Raw genomic sequence first — 17,958 nt, forward strand, 5'->3', positions numbered from 1 at the left:
AGGAAAGCGCATCAGAATCACAGCTGACTTTACACCAGAAACTTTCAAGTCAAGGAGAGATTGGAATGAAGCACCCCACGTTCTAAAGGAAAGCAGCTCACAACCCAGACTGATGTACCCTGCAAAACTAACTTTCAAAATCGATGGAGAAAAAAGATACTTCCATGATAAAGAACATCTGAGGAAACTGATGGCCAACAAAACCAGCACTTGAAAATGTTCTGAAGAACATTCTAGAAAGAGATAATAAGGATTACACCTCCATGAACCCCAACGGAAGGAATCCACCAGGAAAGGCGAACAATTAAAGTGGGGAAAAATGGGGGACAACAACAGGAAAATGACATGACAAGGATAAGTCAATACATATCAGTGTAACTATTAATGTTAGTGGTCTCACTTCACCAATCAAAAGACACAGACAGGCAGAAAGGATCAAGAAGCAAGACCCAACAATACGCTGCATGTAAGAAACACATCTAATTAAAAAAATTCATAGACTGAAAGTCAAAGACTGGAAAACAACATGCAACAGGAACCCAGAAAAAAGCAGGGGTAGCTACTCAATTTGCAGACAAAGTGAATTTTCAAGCCAAGACTGATTAAGAAAGATAAAGAGGATCACTACATTCTCTAAAGTGAACAATCATAAATATACGTGCAACACATACCAGTGCACACAACTATATAAAACAACTGCTAACAGACATGAGCAATCAAGTAAGCCCTAATACAGCAGCATTGGGAGACCTCAACACCCCAATGTCACAAAAAGACAGCTCAACTAGACAAAAAAAAATCATTAATGAAATATTAGAACCGAATCAAACTTTTGAACAAATGGACTTAAGAGATGACTATAGAGTGTTCCACTCACATCAGAATACCCATCCTTCTCAGCTGCACACAGGACATTCTCTAAAACAGATGATATACTGGCTCATAGAACATGGCTAAGTACATGCAAAGAAACTAAAATCATCTCATGCATACTATCAGACCACAGTGCAATGAAACTGGAAATCCACAGCAAAAGAAGCCACGAGAATTTCATAAACACATGGAAGTTAAATAGCACCCCACTGAACAACCAATGGGTCACATATGAAATTAAAGGAGAAACTGGACAGTTTTTACAGCTGAATGATAACAATACAACATACTTGAACTTGTGGGACACCATGAAAGCAGTCTTCAGAGGGAAATTTATAGCAGTAAATACCATATCAGGAAAACAGAGCAAGTGCATACAAACACCTTAATGGGGAACCTCAAACTTCCAGACAAGTAGGCAAAGCCAAAAGCTCATACGAGGGAGGAAATTATAAAGATCAGAGCAGAAATTAACACACTGCAGACTAAAAAGCAATACACAGAATCGATCAATCAAAGAGTTGGTTCTTTGAAAGATTAAATAAAATTGACAAACCACTAGCCAATCTTATCCAAAAAAAAAAGAAAAGACAAGACTTCAATCCTAGACCTGGGGTTTAGCTCATTGGTACAAGTGCCTGTCTGGCAAGTGCAAGGTCATGAGTTTGGTCCCCGGTACCAAACAAAAAAAGACTGCAATCCGTGCAATTAGGAATGAAAAGAGTGAAATCACAACAGATGCTGAGAAATCCAGAAAATCATCTATACCTACTTCAAAAATGTGTATTCTAATAAAATGGAAAATGCAGAAGAAATGGACAGGTTGCTATATACATATGAATTACCAAAGCTGAATCAAGAGGACATAAAACTCCTAAATAAACCAATATCAGTCAATGAAAATGAAGATGCAATTAGAAAGCTATCAACAAAGAAAAGCCTAAAGCTCTGACGGTCTTACTGCTGAATTCTACAAGAAATTTAGAGAAATTTACTTCTCAAACTCTTTAATGAAATTCAAAGGGAAACAATACTCCTAAATTCATTCCAAGCATCACCCTGATACCAAAACTGGAGAAGGACCCAACTCAGAAAGAGAGTTACAGGCCAGTCTCCCTAATGAACACAGATGTAAAATCCTTAGTAAGAAGCTGGCAAACAAGGCCAGGGATACAGCTCAGCAGCACAGCACCTGCCTGGCAAGTGTGCGGTCATGAGTTCAATCCTTGGTACAAAAAAAAAAGATACTGGCAAATGGAATGCAGCAAATCGTCCAGAAGATTACACACTATGAACAAGGGGGATTCATACCAGAGATGCACGGATGGCTCAACATGAACAAATTCATAAATGTAATACATCATATTAGCAGAGCCAAGGACAAAAATCATATCATCATCTTAATAGATGCAGAAAAAGCTTTTGACAAAATCCAGCACCCATGCATGATAAGAACCTTACAGAAAATTGGAATACATGACTTTATCTCAATCCGATGAAAAAGTCACCTATGACAAACCACCAACATTATACTACATGGACAGAAGCTGCAACTACCTCTCAAAAATCAGGAACAAGACAAGGATGTCCACTGTCTCCCTCTTATTTCAACACAGTCCTGGGAACTTAAGCTAGAGCAATCAGACAGGAAAATGAAATAAAAAGAATAAAGATAAGATGGAAAGAAGTTAAACTATCATTATTTGCAGATGACATGATACTCTAGGAGACTCAAAAACTCCACCAAAAGACTAACAGATTTAATAAGCAAATTCAGTAATATAGCTGGATACAAAGTCAACACTCAAAAATCAACAGCCTTCCTATATACAAGTAAGTCATTGACAGAGAAATCAGGAAAATAATACCATTTACAATAGCACCCCAAAAAATGAAATATTTAGGAATCAATCTAACAAAGGATATAAAAGACCTCTATATTCAAAACTACAGTACTCTGGAAAAGGAGATTGAAGAGGATATTAGAAAATAGATATCCCATGATCTTGGGTGGGAAAAACCAATATAGTGAAAATGGCCATACTTCCAAAACTGTTATACAGATTCAATGCAATCCTCATCAATGTATTAGAGAAAACAATCCTAAAATTCATCTGGAAACAGAAGGACCTAGAATAGCAAAAGTTAAAAAACTAAGGTCAACAAAGACAAGACAGGGGGCATCACAATCCCTGCCTTGAAATTATATATTAAGCTACAATGATAAAAAGTGTGGTACTGCCAAAAAAAAAACAGACCTGAAGATCAATAGAACAGATCAGAAGGTGAAGAAACAACTCCAGACATACTAAGCCACCTTATCTTTGACAAACGTGCCAAAGGTACACTTACTATCATTCACTGGAAGAATGATAGCCTCTTTAATAAATGGTGCTGAAAAACTGGGTTTCACATACCAAAGATTAAAACTGGACCCACATCTCCCACCACCACGCACTAAGCCAAATTCAAAATGGGCCAAAGATCTTAATATTAAAACAGAAACATTAAGTCAGCTGGGAGACAGAGTAGGTAAAGGTCTTGAAGACACTCGACTGCACAGGAACTATCATAAAGAATCAACAACAGGGATCTCATCCTACTGAAAAGCTTTTGCACAACAAGAGAATCACCAACAGAGTGAAGAGACAATCCACACTGTGGGAGAAAATGTGTGCCAGCTGTACCCCAGACAAATGACTACTATTGAGAACATATAAAGAACTCAAAAATATCAGTCCTCCCAGATTTAAAGACCCAATTCAAAAATGGGCATCTGAGATGAACACACACTTCTTTAATGAAGAAATGCAAACAGCAAATAAATATGTGAAAAAATGTTCAGCATCACTGGTTATTCAAGAGAAGCAAATTAAAACAACACTGAGATTCCACTGCACCCTAGAAACAATGGCTGCTATCAAAAAATCAACTAATAACAAATGCTGGAGGACTTGTAGGGAAAATGGAACATTTCTTCATTGTTGGTGGGAGTGTAGACTGGTGCAACCACTGTGGAAATCAGTGTGGAGATTCCTCACAAAAATAGACTAGGGGTCCCATTCAACCCAGCTCTTCCCCTTCCGGTATCTTCCCAAAAGAATTTAAAAGCATACCACAGTGATATATATGCACTTCTGTTTATAGCAGCACAATCTGTAAAAGCTAGATCTTTTAAACAACATAAATGCACATCCAGAGGAATGGATAAAAAATGTGGTATTTTTATACAGTGGAGTACTACTCAGCCATAAAGAATAAACAGAATACTTTTATAGGTAAAAGGATGTAACTTGAGACCATACTCATTATAAGTGAAATAAAGCAGACACACATGTATAAACATTGTATTAGCTTGCTAGTGAGAAGCTGAAGATATATAAAGTAATTGAGATAGTTATATTAATGATTTCTCAGAGTTCATTAAAAAGAAAAATTTGTGCTGCTATGTCGGACAATTGAACGCAGATATCTTGTGCTCTGGATGAATGATCTGAGGGACAGAAAAGATTCGATCTCCTTCTCACCTAGAAATAAGTGTGAGTAAAGGAAGGTTTATGCTTTTTTTTTACGTTCTTCCCCCAGTACTTCATGCTCCTTTTGCCTTCAGTCTTGTTTGTTTGATGTAAGAGACTAAGCTTTCATGGGAGAAGCATGCAAAACCTCTGTATTACTTCCTTGTCATATTTTAAATAATCTTTTTGGGGGACTCACACTCATTACCTCGCGCTTCCCAGGCAGGCGCCTATGCCACTGGCTATCGCCCCAGCCCCGTATTTTGAATAATCTACTTTTATGTTTACATATTTAAGCTGCAGAACGTTCTGATATACACACTTAATGACTGCTTGCCCAGCCAATCACCATGTCTAGTGTCTTGTACTGTTATCTAGTTTGTATGTAGGCAATATGAGTAAGAGCAATTAAAATCTGTCTTAGAATTTTCAGTGTACACTTTATTAACTCCTCAATTTTTTTAAATTTTAGAATATTCCAACACTTACAGCGAAGAGGTGAGGGCGGCACTGACAGCGCTCCATATAGCTCACACTGAGGAGCCCTCACTACTTGGTGTATCCATTACAGTGAAGCAATACTGACCCACTGATGGAAAACTTCTGCACCCTAACTGCGGGTAAGGGGGGTCCTGCTGAGCAGAGCACTGCACGAGAACGGCCCGCAGGCACTGCAACCACGGACATGATACCAGGACACAAAACACAGCGAGCAAGAGTCAGGGCGGGCCGAGAGGACCCTGAGGGGGTAACACGGGGCTGTTCTTCAGGACACTCGGGGAGCACTAGAGTTCCAACACAACTGCGGACAGCTGGCACCACAGACGACTCCGTCCCGTTACAGACTCTGCACCTGGACGGAGCCCTTGGCAAATGAGGGGCAGCGTCACCAGGCACGCGTCGGGCACTCCCATGTCCTTCAAGTCCAAGGCCACGCGCAACGCAGCCTCTCCCGGTCACCTGGCCGCCTTCCTCGCTGGAGCGCCCGGCCAGGCACAGCACGGCTCCAAGGCCCTGGTGTGGGTGTCACTTGAACAAGGTGCTTGAAAAATGGTTACCAGTTTGGGAAACCTTTTTCCTTTTTGGAGACAGTCTCACTGTGTGGTTCAGGCTGGCCTTGAGCTCACTATGTGGCCGGAGCTGAGAAGCCTGTCCCCTAATCCCCATGACACACTGATGACCGCCTCTGCCCTGGAATACCAGGGCACACAGAAGCCTGTTTCGGAACTGCTACTCCACTGCCATCGCAAAACTCACATTCTACCCACAGCCGCCCACAGCTCTGCCTTCACCGATGTCCAGCTACTTGGGTTAGTTCACATCTTCCTTTAGTGTGACTGGATGGCTTGTTTGGAGTGAAGTTAAGTTCATAAAGTTTTCTTCGTATCCTGTTTTCAGTTTTCTTCCCATCCTTGCTTACTTCCTTTGAAAATGTGAAGCTTTAGCAAAACTCCAAGCATAGGACAAGGGCCGGGGGTTTAGCTTAGGTGCGTAAAGTGCCTGTTTGGCAAACGCAAGGTTGTGAGTTCAATCCCCAGCACCAAAAAAAAAACAAACAAAAAAAAAAACACAGAGTAAGTATAAGTTATACAGGACTTTATCTATGCTTTCTTAGTATTTCTGTGGCTTCATTTCTGACATTCACATGTCTGATCCCCTAGAAGTACACAGATTCAGATGTATGCTATAAGGCATGATCAGTTTGGCTTTTTTCTCAAATGACTATAGAATTGCCCAGAGCCAATTATTTAAAAATTCATCTTCAAAATTTCTGACAGTGGCGGTAAAGCAGTAACTGCCAGAGTCCTAGGCCTCCCCACAGTGATCCCAGGACAACAGACTTGCACTGTGGTGCTGAGTACGGAACCAAACAAGGGATGGTAATAGTCACCCAGCTTTCAACCCAGAAGCAAATTCCAAGTAACGCAGCAGGAAAAGAAACCCAGGAGAACAGTGACCTCACGGAGCTGAGGAGGCAGACCTCAGAGTCCAGGGAGCCGGATGCTCGCGGTGGAGATACACCACAAAGGAGCCCAGAACTCGACCCCAGGAATTCATTTGCAGCACCTGCCAGATGAGACCTCGCAAGGCCACGATGAGCACAAAAAACAACCCAGGAGCTGTACACAGGAATGCAAAGCGCTCACAGGCCAGGCAGTCTGTGGAGCTCCTGAAAGCCACAGGAGAGATCTCCCTGAACACTCAAGTCAGTCTGAGAACCCAGAAGTCACGCTTTAGCAGTGAGGCTACCCAAACTCGAGGACAGGCTGATCCAGACAGTTCTAAAGATACCTCAGAGTGGCCTGACGAAAGCCGCGGCCATCCCCATAAGTTAATGAACTGCCCACCGATACAAAAGATTTGCGGTCAACAAGATTCAACACCAAACAAAAATCAAGTCTCTGTGTGGACACTGACAAGCTGATTCCAAAACCTCGGTGGAAGTGAAGAGGACCTAAAATAGCCACAGTCAAATCTGAAAGAGGACAAATTAGGAAATTTCCACAGGGCGACTCTGAGTCTTACAACAAGGCAACAGATAATCACAACAGTGCTAAGGACAGGCATACAAATCAGTGGAAAAAACTGGAGAGCCTAGAAACAGATGTGCCCACCGATGTGTCGCAGGACTTGACAAACTAACCAACAAAACAACTCTCAATGAGAAAGGCCAGTCTCTTCAGCAGATGGTAGTGAAATACCTGGCCATCCACATGCAAGGAAGTGGACCTGAACTCACACTTCATACCACACGTAAAAGTTAACATGAAATGATTCACAAATCTAAATGTAAAAGACAAAACTAAAGACATGAGCAGAAAACACAGGACAAAATCTTTGCAATGAGTAAACAAAAAATCATCCTAGAACATAAATAACAAACTACAGATAAAGAACAAATACAACGTCATCAAATCTGCAAGCTGCTCGTTCAAACACAATCTTGAGGAAATGAAAAAGGACACCACAGACTACAAGAAAACATTCACGAGAGACGATCAGGCAGCAAACTTACATGCCAAATGCTGAATTCTTACAACTTGGCCGTGACATAAGCGACTCGACTTTTAAATACGAGCAGAAGTTTGTATGACTGGTCAATAATCAGGAAGATGCTCAGTACCAGCAGGGTACGGTGGCCCACATCTGAAGCTCAGCCCTCAGGGGGCTGGCTGAGATCAGAGGGTTGCAAATTCAAGCCCAGCACACACAACTTAGCAAGATCCTATCTCAAAAAAATTTTAAAAGGCGTTTGGGAGGGCGATGCAGTTCAGTGTGGAGGCTCTGGGTTGAAACTCCAATGCTGCATAAATAAATACTCAAAAGCATTAGCCATTAAGGAAAGACAATTTCAAACCAAAAAGAAACACTACTATGTACTCATAGACTGAAAGTTATGTATTTACAATATCAAGTGCTGCTAAGACTAAGGAGCCGACAGGATTATAAAATAGTACAGAACAAACCAGGCTGTCGATGCACACCTGTAAACCCAGCAATCTGGAGGCTGAGGCAGGAGGACCGACGTGAATTCAAGGCCATCCTGAGCTAGGCAGTGAGTTCAAGGCCAGTCGGAAATATACAGTGAGACCTTGTCTCAAACAACTAAATAAATAAATAGCAAAGAATGGAAACAGCTGGACACTGCCTTGTAAAGTTGAAGGCTTGCTTACCTACCATATCAACTAGTCACTCCAGTCCTGGTATTTACACAAGAAATAAAAAGATGTCCATACAAATACATGTACACAGAGGTTCATCGTAGCTTTATTCAGAATGGCATGATTGCACACAACCTAGTATTCATCCACAGGGAAATACACTAGTACATCATACAGTGACTGCTACTCAAGAACAAAGACGAACTAATGATGCACCCAACAGCACATATCGGTCTCAAAGAACATGGAGCTGTACACAAGAATATACAATGCAGAGAGCACATTTATAAAGATTCTACAACATCAAAGCTAACCCACGTTGAGAAAAATCAGTCCGGGGGTTCCCTGCACCCAAGGTAAGCTCAGGGGCTGGCTGGGGAGGGGTACGGGGCTCTGGGGTGAGAGGCATGCTTTATATCTCAGCTGTGGGGGCGCCCTCATATTTGTCAAACTCAGCAAACTGTACACTTTAGAAAGATTAACACTGTTGTACACAAACTATTTCTGGATTCTGCCATCTGTGGTTCCAGTGATTTGAGATGCCATCTTTATTATAAGACATCCTTTTGTTTCCAAACAGAAATTTTAATTCAATTTCAATTTTAAAACAGGCATGGAACAAAAGGCAACATACATGCAGCCTGTGAGAAGAGTACTTCAATCAGGACTGAAGCCAGGCGTGGTAACACACCCCGTGAGCCCGGCACGCTGGGGATCGGAGGCAGAGGCTCAGGTCAGGCCCAGCCTTGGTAAGCGGGCAAAGCAGTCTCGAAATTTAAAAGGGGCTGAGGACGTAGCACAAAGGCCTTGGGTTCAACTTCCAGTACCAAAAACAAAAACAAGCCAGCGCTCTCATTTAAAAAACTGTGGCCTTCCACTTGATTAACCTAGGAAATAACCCTGAAGACATATAAATGATATCCTTATTTATATCTGTGCTGTGAAAAACACAACACTCTTGCAAAGGCAACAGAGCCCCTCCCTCTCCAGCGTGCCTCTGCTTGGCTGACTCCTGTCTCCTCTCCTGTCTCTGCCTAAAACTTACTACACAGAGTTGAAATCCTGCTACGTCAGCACGGTCGGTTTCCACCCTTTAAGAGGGAAGCACTTCTTATCTTTACTCGGAAAAATCTGGAGCTGTTGATTCACCTCCACGGCCTGGCCACTGCTCAGTCGAGTCAGTGTGCAGCGGCCCCCAGCCCTCGATCTCAATGTATGACCAAGACGGTTCGTCTGAAATACAGAGCTGTCAACTCCTGTGAACAACTTTTGGACAACATTCTCTGAGCGAGTAAAAATGTCTGACGTTAGGTTATAAGTATCATTCATGTTACTCTCGGTATTTGGACTTTACTGATTTAACTGGAACTTACTATTCTTAAAGTTTATATATCCACATTTGGAGTATCATTAGGAAAAATAACTAATGTACCACGAAAGTGACAGTAACTGGGCATGATTGTGCATGACCATCACACCAGCACTCTGGGAGGCTGAAGCAGGAGAATGGAAAGCCTGAGTCCAGTCTGGGGAACTTAGCAAGACCTTGTCTTAAAATTTAAAACAAAACAAAACATTTTTTTTTGTCCTTTTGAGTCAGGGTCCCGCTGTGCAGTTCAGGCTGGCCTTGGGCTCACTTTGTAGCCCAGGATGGTTCCAAACTTGCAATGCTCCTCCTGCCTCAGCCTCCTGAATGCTGGGATTATAGAAATACACCATGCTGCCCAGCTCAATTTTTTTTTTTTAAATCGGTACCTGGGAATCGAACTCATAACCGCACGCTTGCAAGGCAGGCACTTATGCCACTGAGCTAATCCCCAGCCCCCACGGCTCAGTTTTTGAGTCAAGGACGTTCTGTGTTGCTTAGGCTGACTTTGGACTCACTATCACCCCCACTGGCCTGGAACATCGTTCCTCCTGTCTTAGCCTTCCAGGTGCCAGGGCGACAGGCATATGCCACCACCCCCAGCTCTAAAATTAGAGAACTATTTAAAGGGACTAGAGATGTAGCTCAGTATGAAGGTGCTGGACTCAGTCCCCAGTGTGGGAGAAGAAAAGCTAAAGTAAAACACAAATGCTTATAACAACTGCGCCATGAGTGAAATGTTTTCAAACAGCTAATATTGAACATTACAAAAATACCAGCTTAATTTAATTCATTCCAAATATGGGTTTTTTAAATTTTAACTGTGGAATTCTGCTTCCATTCAAACAGCAATCAGGTAAATCCATCAGATTAGTCTAATCATAAATTAAATCTAGGGAACATATAATTATATAAAACATTTCAATTACCATTACCAGAATGGTAGCTATCAAAGAGAAGAAAATCTTAAAATAACACCATCATGAAACTTCCGGGAGAACATGGCGGACAGATAACAGCAACTACCGGAGGCTCTCTGAAAGACTCGGCTCAGAAGCCAGGAATGGTGCGGACTAAGGAGACATAAGCAGGTGGAGATATGCTCTGCTGACTCAGAAATGAACTGGGCTGAGAGAAACCAACTTGGAATGCATTCCTGGTGCTAAAACAGGAACAGAAAAGCCTCGGTGTGGAGGCTGGAACCGCGCCATTGTAAGCCGGGATTTGAGTTTCCCGCCGCGCGGTGGCTGGCTGCCTCTACAGTGGCTCGGCAGGGAGAGAGACACGCAGAAGCTCTGAGAACGGCAATCTGTGAACGGCAGGGAGGCGTGCACTGACTTGTGGTGAGGTGAGTGAGAGAAGCTGACACTCTACCACAGTTTGACTCCAGCGGAGGACTTTCTGGGCTCGGGCAGTCCTGCGGGAGCAGGGCGCGGTGGCGACTCCAGCCACACATCCCCATCTCGGGCGGGATTGGTGAAAAGTGCCTGGCCTGCGTGACGCTGCCGGCGGACCCAGTAGGCTGTCCCAACCCAGATCCCAGAGCCTGACGGTGGCCGGGAGGGGAGACGCGTAGGCTGCCTGGTCCGTAACTCCCTGGTGCGCAGCGGTGAGCGGGAACACCTAACTGGCGCAATTCGATCAGGCTGTAGCTGACTGGGAGAGAAGCTGGGCCTCTTATATAAGCTTGCATATATAAGGAACAGAGAAGAAGAGGCAGCATGGGAAGAGGCAGCAACAAGAAAGGCTCCTCGGCCCCCAATTCTGAGAAACAGGCAATAGCAGACACCGCACCAATATACATAAGGCACCATATAGAGAGCCTCATAGACCAATTCAGGAATGAAGTTATCAACGACCTGAAGCTAGAAGTATGCAGAATAGTTAGAGAAATGCTAAGTACCACCCAAGAAAAAACAGGCGGTGGAATGGAAGAACAGAAAAAAAGGGGAGAATTGTTTGATGGAGAAAACAGAGAAAGCATAGAATACGTGAAGCATGTTCAAAGGGATTACCAAGATACTAAGAAGTCTATAGAAGACTGGCATAACAGCTTGAAAGAAACTAAGGACAGACTATCTGAACTGGAGGGCAGACTTGTAATATGGGAGAATGAAATGAAAAACTTCTTAAAAATAACAAAGAAACAAACAGCAATAATACAAAGACAAGAAGATGATAAGAGGAGCCATAACTTAAGGATTAAGAACATAAAAGAAGAAGTAGGGACACAAACAAGTGAACTACAAAAGCTACTCACAGAAATAATCCAGGAGAATTTTCCTAATTTAGCAAAAGGTAAAGATACTCAGATGTATGAGGCATACAGGACCCCAGCTACCTACAACCCAAACAGAGCAACACCCAGGCATATAATAATCAAAATTCCAGAAATTCAATACAAGAACAGAATATTAAAAGCTGTAAGAGACAAGAAACAGACCACTTACAAGGGAACACCCATCAGAATTACAGCAGATTTCTCGGCACAAACCATCAAATCACGAAGAGCGTGGGGGGAAATAATTCAAGCATTGAAAGATAATAATCTCCAGCCAAGATTGAGATATCCTGCACAACTGTCCCTGGAAATTGATGGAAAAACAAGGTGCTTCCAGGATAAAGAGGAACTGGGGGAATTTGCAACCACCAATTCAACTCTACAGAAAGTATTGCAGGATATTCTAAAAAAAGAAAAATACAAAGAACCCAGAAATAGTGGCGGGGAGGCCACAACAAATGGAGCAGAGAACAAAATGAAGAAGACAAACTGACAGCTACTGACAGAAAAAGAGCTTAACAGAAATGAGGCAGAGAAGATTGGATGATAGGAACAGCTATTTTGGAGAAAATGACATCTTAATAGGTAATACTGATTTCGTATCATCTTGTTTTGAAGTCTCATCTAGCTTTTGTCCTTCTGTCTCCAATGGTCTAAATAGGTTGTATCTTACTGGATTTTATTATGTATGATAGTATAAGCAAAAACCTTGTAAAGACAAGGAGATTATACAGAAACCATTATTCATTTTCTGTTAGTCGATTCTAAATACTCTGTAATGCTGTCATTCTCTTGAATGGTTTTACATTGTTTTGATATACTTAATGCTACAGTATACAAAGTTGTACTCAAGGATTTCAAAGAAAGAGACAATATGGTAACTACTTTTAGGTTAGGATTATCTGGTGGTGAAACACTATTCTGCTTAAATGGTTATGTTTTGATCTGCGCTGTTTCGTTGTTATGCCCTCTTTTATCTCAATCTCCACTCCATTATTTACTTTTTTATCTTTATCCTTTTAATTAAAGGGAAAAAATAGCAGGATATATTATAGTAACCCACTTTGACTTTTCATTACCTTGATTTAAAGCCCTGTATTACTCTCACCATCTGGTTTTTAACTGATGTTCCCCTATTCTGTTTTGCTGGATAGTATCAGGTTCGAAAGTTTAGGCATCAGCTGTGAAGATAATGAGATTCATTATGACGCCCATTCTTGTTGACTTTTATCTACTTTTGAAGACCTACAATGTCTCCAATGTTTTGGTTTTGTCGGTTTTATTCTTTACTGTTTTGTTCAATTGTATTATAACTAACGATATAGGCAATTCTATTAGAGATAGCGGGAGGCATTATGGTAACCATTGTTGATCACCTTGTATTATGTTTTTATATTATCTATTATGTCCACCCTTTTGACTTGACCGATTCTGTTCTGTTATGTCACATTTGGTTTTACTCTCTTCCAAAAAAGTAATAAGAACCGTGGGAGCAATGAAACCCAAAATGTGTAATAGTCATTGTACAAAAGAGAGGAAAAGAAAGTGCTCCAAACTATATAACTGCATGTATATTTAAGTGTATAAGATAGAAAATGATATCACAGAGTTTTATTGGATCAATGAACAGAACTGTTTGCAGTATCATTGATGGAATGTCCACTTTACAAGCTTTAATTTTGTGACTTGAACAATTATTTCTAAGATGACAATATGTAATCCATTAACTAGTGATTTCCTACTGTTCATTTTTTTTTCTGTAAATCTGTATAACTTGTACCCTTTCCCTGCTTTTTTTTTTCTTTTCTCCTTAAATAAAATTTAAAAAAAAAAAAAAAAAAAAAAATAACACCATCATGATCAGAAGAATCAATGTTAAACATAACGGTTTGAGCACCCTACCGTTAGGAAGAAGAAAGCATTTTACCGCGAGAACACGGACTCCAACTAGTATTTACACTTCAGAGTTCCCTAGCAATCGTGCTTGGCTTTCACCAATCGTAAAAGAGGTGGCTTCTGGGTAAAAAGAACACATACAGCAGTTGCTAATCTTTATTAAGCTCAGACACTGTCACGCCCTCCGTTAATGAGGACGACATGTAACATCAGTGTACCTAGGTTTCACCCGTGCTTTACGGTCATTTTTGTGAACTCTTACATTTTTGTGACATTCCTTAAGCAAATTAATCAAGACGTTGCATTCTTCCGTGTGCAGGTGTGGAGATAAGTCAGGATGCATCTTCAGGAGGTGACGGGTCACAGCGTGCAACCTGCGAACACAACGACATGTTGAATTCACGTGAAGACACTGGCGGATGCCATCAAAAACAGTTTTCATGAGAACTTGCAATGACCCTTCACAGAAGAGAATGTTAACCATTAACCAGCTGTGGAACCTTCGGGAAATTACTAAACTTGGGCTTCCGCTTCCTTATCCTTATCCAGTAACTTGGCAGCCTAGCAGTCTTCACTGAGCCTGCCAATCCAGGAGGAGGGAGAGGCGAGCCCTCAGTACAGCACCCCCTGGAGAAGCGGCCTGCCTGCACCAACAGGCCTGGCGCCCAACACCTCCTCACTTTCCCCAGACCCACCGCCACTCACTCTGTTCAGATGAGAGTCTACCAATTACGAGAAATGCATGCATTCTTTTAAAATGTATACTCCTCTGGGGGTATCAACCAGTGTCGCATTAGTGTGAATTAATACCAAATGATTTCTTTTTACCATTTGGCTGAGAAACCCGAAACAGTACAGTGAAAAAGAAGCAGGTGTGCAACTTGTTTTTTTTTAAATTTAGCAGACACAGCTATGAAGTATTACATTGGAAACAGGGCTTAAAGGCTTGAAAAAGAAGTACAACTGTTTCATTCACAAAGGAGGAAAGTAGCAACCAGCCAAAGGACAAGGCTGTGTTCAGGTGTGTGCTACGTTACATAGTGTTATTCGGCTATTCCTTAAAAAAATGTTAAAAAACTATTCTAAGTGAGAAAAAAACTACTGAAAGAATCAACTAACTGCTTAAATCTTTTAAAAATTCCCAAAAAGGAAACACAGTAACTACCTCTACCCATAAAGGTAGCCATTAGCAAAGACAGAGAGAGAGAAGGGCGGGGGAGAACCAAGTGTTGGACAAAATATGGGAAAATTGGGGCCCTTCTGCCCTGTCGGTGGTAATGGACAGTGGTCAGTGTTTATCCTACTGCTGATTCTAGTTCAGCTACTGTGGAAAGTAGTACAGCGATTAGTCAAAACCTAAGGACAGATTCCCATGGCACTGAAGGCGGCTCTTGAAGACTGTGAAGACCCACATCCACAGTACCTCACTCCCAACAGCGAAGACAGGCCACCCAAGACCCACACCCAGAAGAATGGGGAAGCATGCTCCTGTGGCCCAGGAGACGCCCGAGTTGCCACCGGCCTCACACACGATCAGCTTGGGAACTTGGGTCACAGCCACAATTTTAGGTCTGAGTTACAGGTTACAGGTTACAGTTAGGTTACAGTTAGACCTAACTGAGTTACAGTTAGGTCTGGCCGCCTACCGCCTGCTGAATGACACCGTCATGTCACACGACAGAACGGTGTTAAAGAAGAGACAGAGACAGACGAGCCTCGGCCGGTTTGCAGTTCTGAAAAGGCTGAGCCAGCAGCAGGTCCTGGGGCCAGAGCCTCTCCAGGAAAGAAAGCACAGCAGAGTCCAGAGGCTCCTGCGGAAGGGGTCCCTGCATCCTCCCTGCCCGCAGCCAGACGTGTCCCCCGGCCGGTGAGCCAGCACACAACTGCTGTTCCCGGCAAGCCAGCCACATTTACAACCTCCTGGTGAGTACACTAGCAAGATTATTGGTGTTTCTGGGGAATCACACACATTATCCAACCCTTTTTATTGTGAAAAGGTTAATTAACGGGTGCTTCAGGAGGTTTGGAACATGTTATGGATATTTTCAATATTTCTTATGGGAAAACAGTCTTGACTTACAACCAGCTTGAGTTACAACCAGCCCTTGCAAACAAATTAATTTCAAAATAGTAAGCCTCAGAAAGGATGGGAACCCGCCTGGCAGGCGCAAGGTCGTGAGTTTGATCCGCGGTACCAAAAACAAGAAGGAACAGAAATCTAACATATGCTACAACACGGGTAACTGTGAAGTCATTATGCTGAATGCAGTAAGCCAATCACAACAAGACAAATGCTGTATAATGCCATTCATATGAGGCACAGTACTCAGAGCTGTCAAAATCACAGACACACAAAGCGGGATGATGGCTGACAAGAGCTGGAGGGGGAGAGTAAGAAGTGCTGTGTAAGGGCAGAGCTTCGGGCTTACAAGACACCGGAAGCAGGGGTGGGAGCTAAGGACGCAGCTTAACAGCAGAGGGCTCGCCTAGCACAGGTGAGGCCTGGGTTCATCCCCGGCTCTGTAGAATTAAGTAACTTTATGACAGAGACAGAGATAAAAGACAGAGAGATAGAGACAGAGATAGACAGGCACAGATACAGAGACAGAGATAGACAGAGACAGAAACAGATATAGAGACACAGAGAGAATTCTTTAAATATACGGGTTTTTTAAAAAAGTTTTTTTTGAAAGCCAGGCATGGTAGCACACACCTGCAATCCCAGCACTTGAGAGGATCATAAAGAGTTAGCTATTAAGTTCAAGGTCAGATTAAACTACATAGTGAGATCCTGTCTCAAAAAACAAAAACAAACAAAAAACAACCACCAAAGTCAAACAGTGACGAAAGCACAATATTATGAAAGTACTCAATTCCAATACCGTGTGCACTGAAAATGGCTACTGTGATAAATTTCACGTTATGTGTATTTTACTATAACTCTAAAAAGAGGGAAGAAGAAAGGATGGAAGGATGAATGGAAAAAAGTGTAGGAAAAAGTCTCAACCTCAGCCAAAGAGTTCTTAAGCATATCAAAAGCACGATCTACAAAAATTTATTTTTGAGGCAGAGTGTCGCTTTGTGGTTCAGGCTGGCCTCGAACTCACGGCAGTCGTCCACCCTTACTCCTTACAGGCATGAGCCATAACACCTGGCTAGAATTTTTTAAACACTGGTACCTCACCAAAATTAAAATTTTTTGCACTTCAAAAACACCTCTGAGGGCCCAGGATCCAGCTCAGCGGCACAGCACTGCCTGGCAAGCACAAGGTTCTGATCGAGTTCCAGTGCAAACAAAAGCCCCACTGAGGAGACCAGAGGTCACGTTTTGTGATAACGACAAGCCAGTATCACCAGCCGTCACACACGTTCCACTCTGGGCCGGGACTCTGAGAGCCGTGCACGGGCAGGGGAGGGAGCACAGGATCGCTCTGCTGTCTGCTCAGTTTTGCACCGTCCCAGAAACTAAAATGTATTAAAATAAATATCAACAAAGCAGGCAAGCACAGACTGGAACAGTGATGGCAAACCTTTTAGGCTGGTGCCCAGACTGCAACCCAAAACCCACTTATGTATCACAAAGTGCAAACACTGTGATTAAACCTGAAATCTGAGGTTTTAGTTTACAAAAAACACTTCATACACTAACATCTTTTGTAGTAACACCCATGCTATAGATTCGCCACCACTGGACTAGAAGATATCAGCAAGTCACATATACGTGCCCAAGGTGTACACTTTAATCTAAAATATACAAAGAATGCTCACAATTCAGTAAGACAAATGTTATGGCTTACATCCCCCCAAAATGACATGTGCCCACGGGGGGTGGGGGGGGGGACTCTGGGGAGGTGAGTGGATCATGAGTATGTGGTACTGGGTCAGGCCACAGGTGAGTTTATAGCTGGGTGTGGGGCTGAGAGGTGAGGCCTGGTACTGCCAGCAGTGGCGGCACACACCTGTTGTCCCAGTACGCAGGAGGCAGAGGCAGGAGAATCACTGTGAGTTTGAGCCCAGCCTGGGCTACACAGTGAGTTCAAGGCCAGCCTGAACTGCATAGCAAGACCCTGTCTCAAACAAACAAACAAACAAACAAACAAACGGTCTGCAGCAGAGGTGGCTTACCGTGGGCATGGCATATAAATATAGATATAGAGCTATAATAGGAATTGTATTTATGTCCCTGTTAGTCGCTTGAGAGCTGTGGCTTCCTGCCTGCCATGCCATGAACCACGTCTCCTCTGTGATGCCCCCTGCTATGCCACCCTGCCTGGGAGTCAGCCAGCTATGGACTGAGATCTCTACAAACTGAACATTACAATAAACCCCTTCTTCTGCAACCTGTGAGTGTCTGGTATTTAATAC

General features: G+C 42.6%; 1 protein-coding gene across 1 annotated transcript in view; it reads right to left on the reverse strand.

The window, feature by feature from the left end:
• The window catches only part of Cmc2 (C-X9-C motif containing 2), a 39,107-nt gene that overhangs the window by 7,673 nt on the left and 13,476 nt on the right, over nt 1-17,958 (reverse strand). Inside the window, exon 2 of the mRNA XM_003462849.5 lies at nt 13,856-13,967. Coding sequence (XP_003462897.1) covers nt 13,856-13,936 — 81 coding nt within the window. The 5' untranslated portion in view covers nt 13,937-13,967. The remainder of the gene's footprint in view (nt 1-13,855; nt 13,968-17,958) is intronic.

Source organism: Cavia porcellus, unplaced genomic scaffold, assembly GCF_034190915.1.
Source record: "Cavia porcellus strain 051 isolate PalLab524CR breed Dunkin Hartley unplaced genomic scaffold, mCavPor4.1 scaffold_4, whole genome shotgun sequence".
Lineage (NCBI taxonomy): Eukaryota > Metazoa > Chordata > Mammalia > Rodentia > Caviidae > Cavia > Cavia porcellus.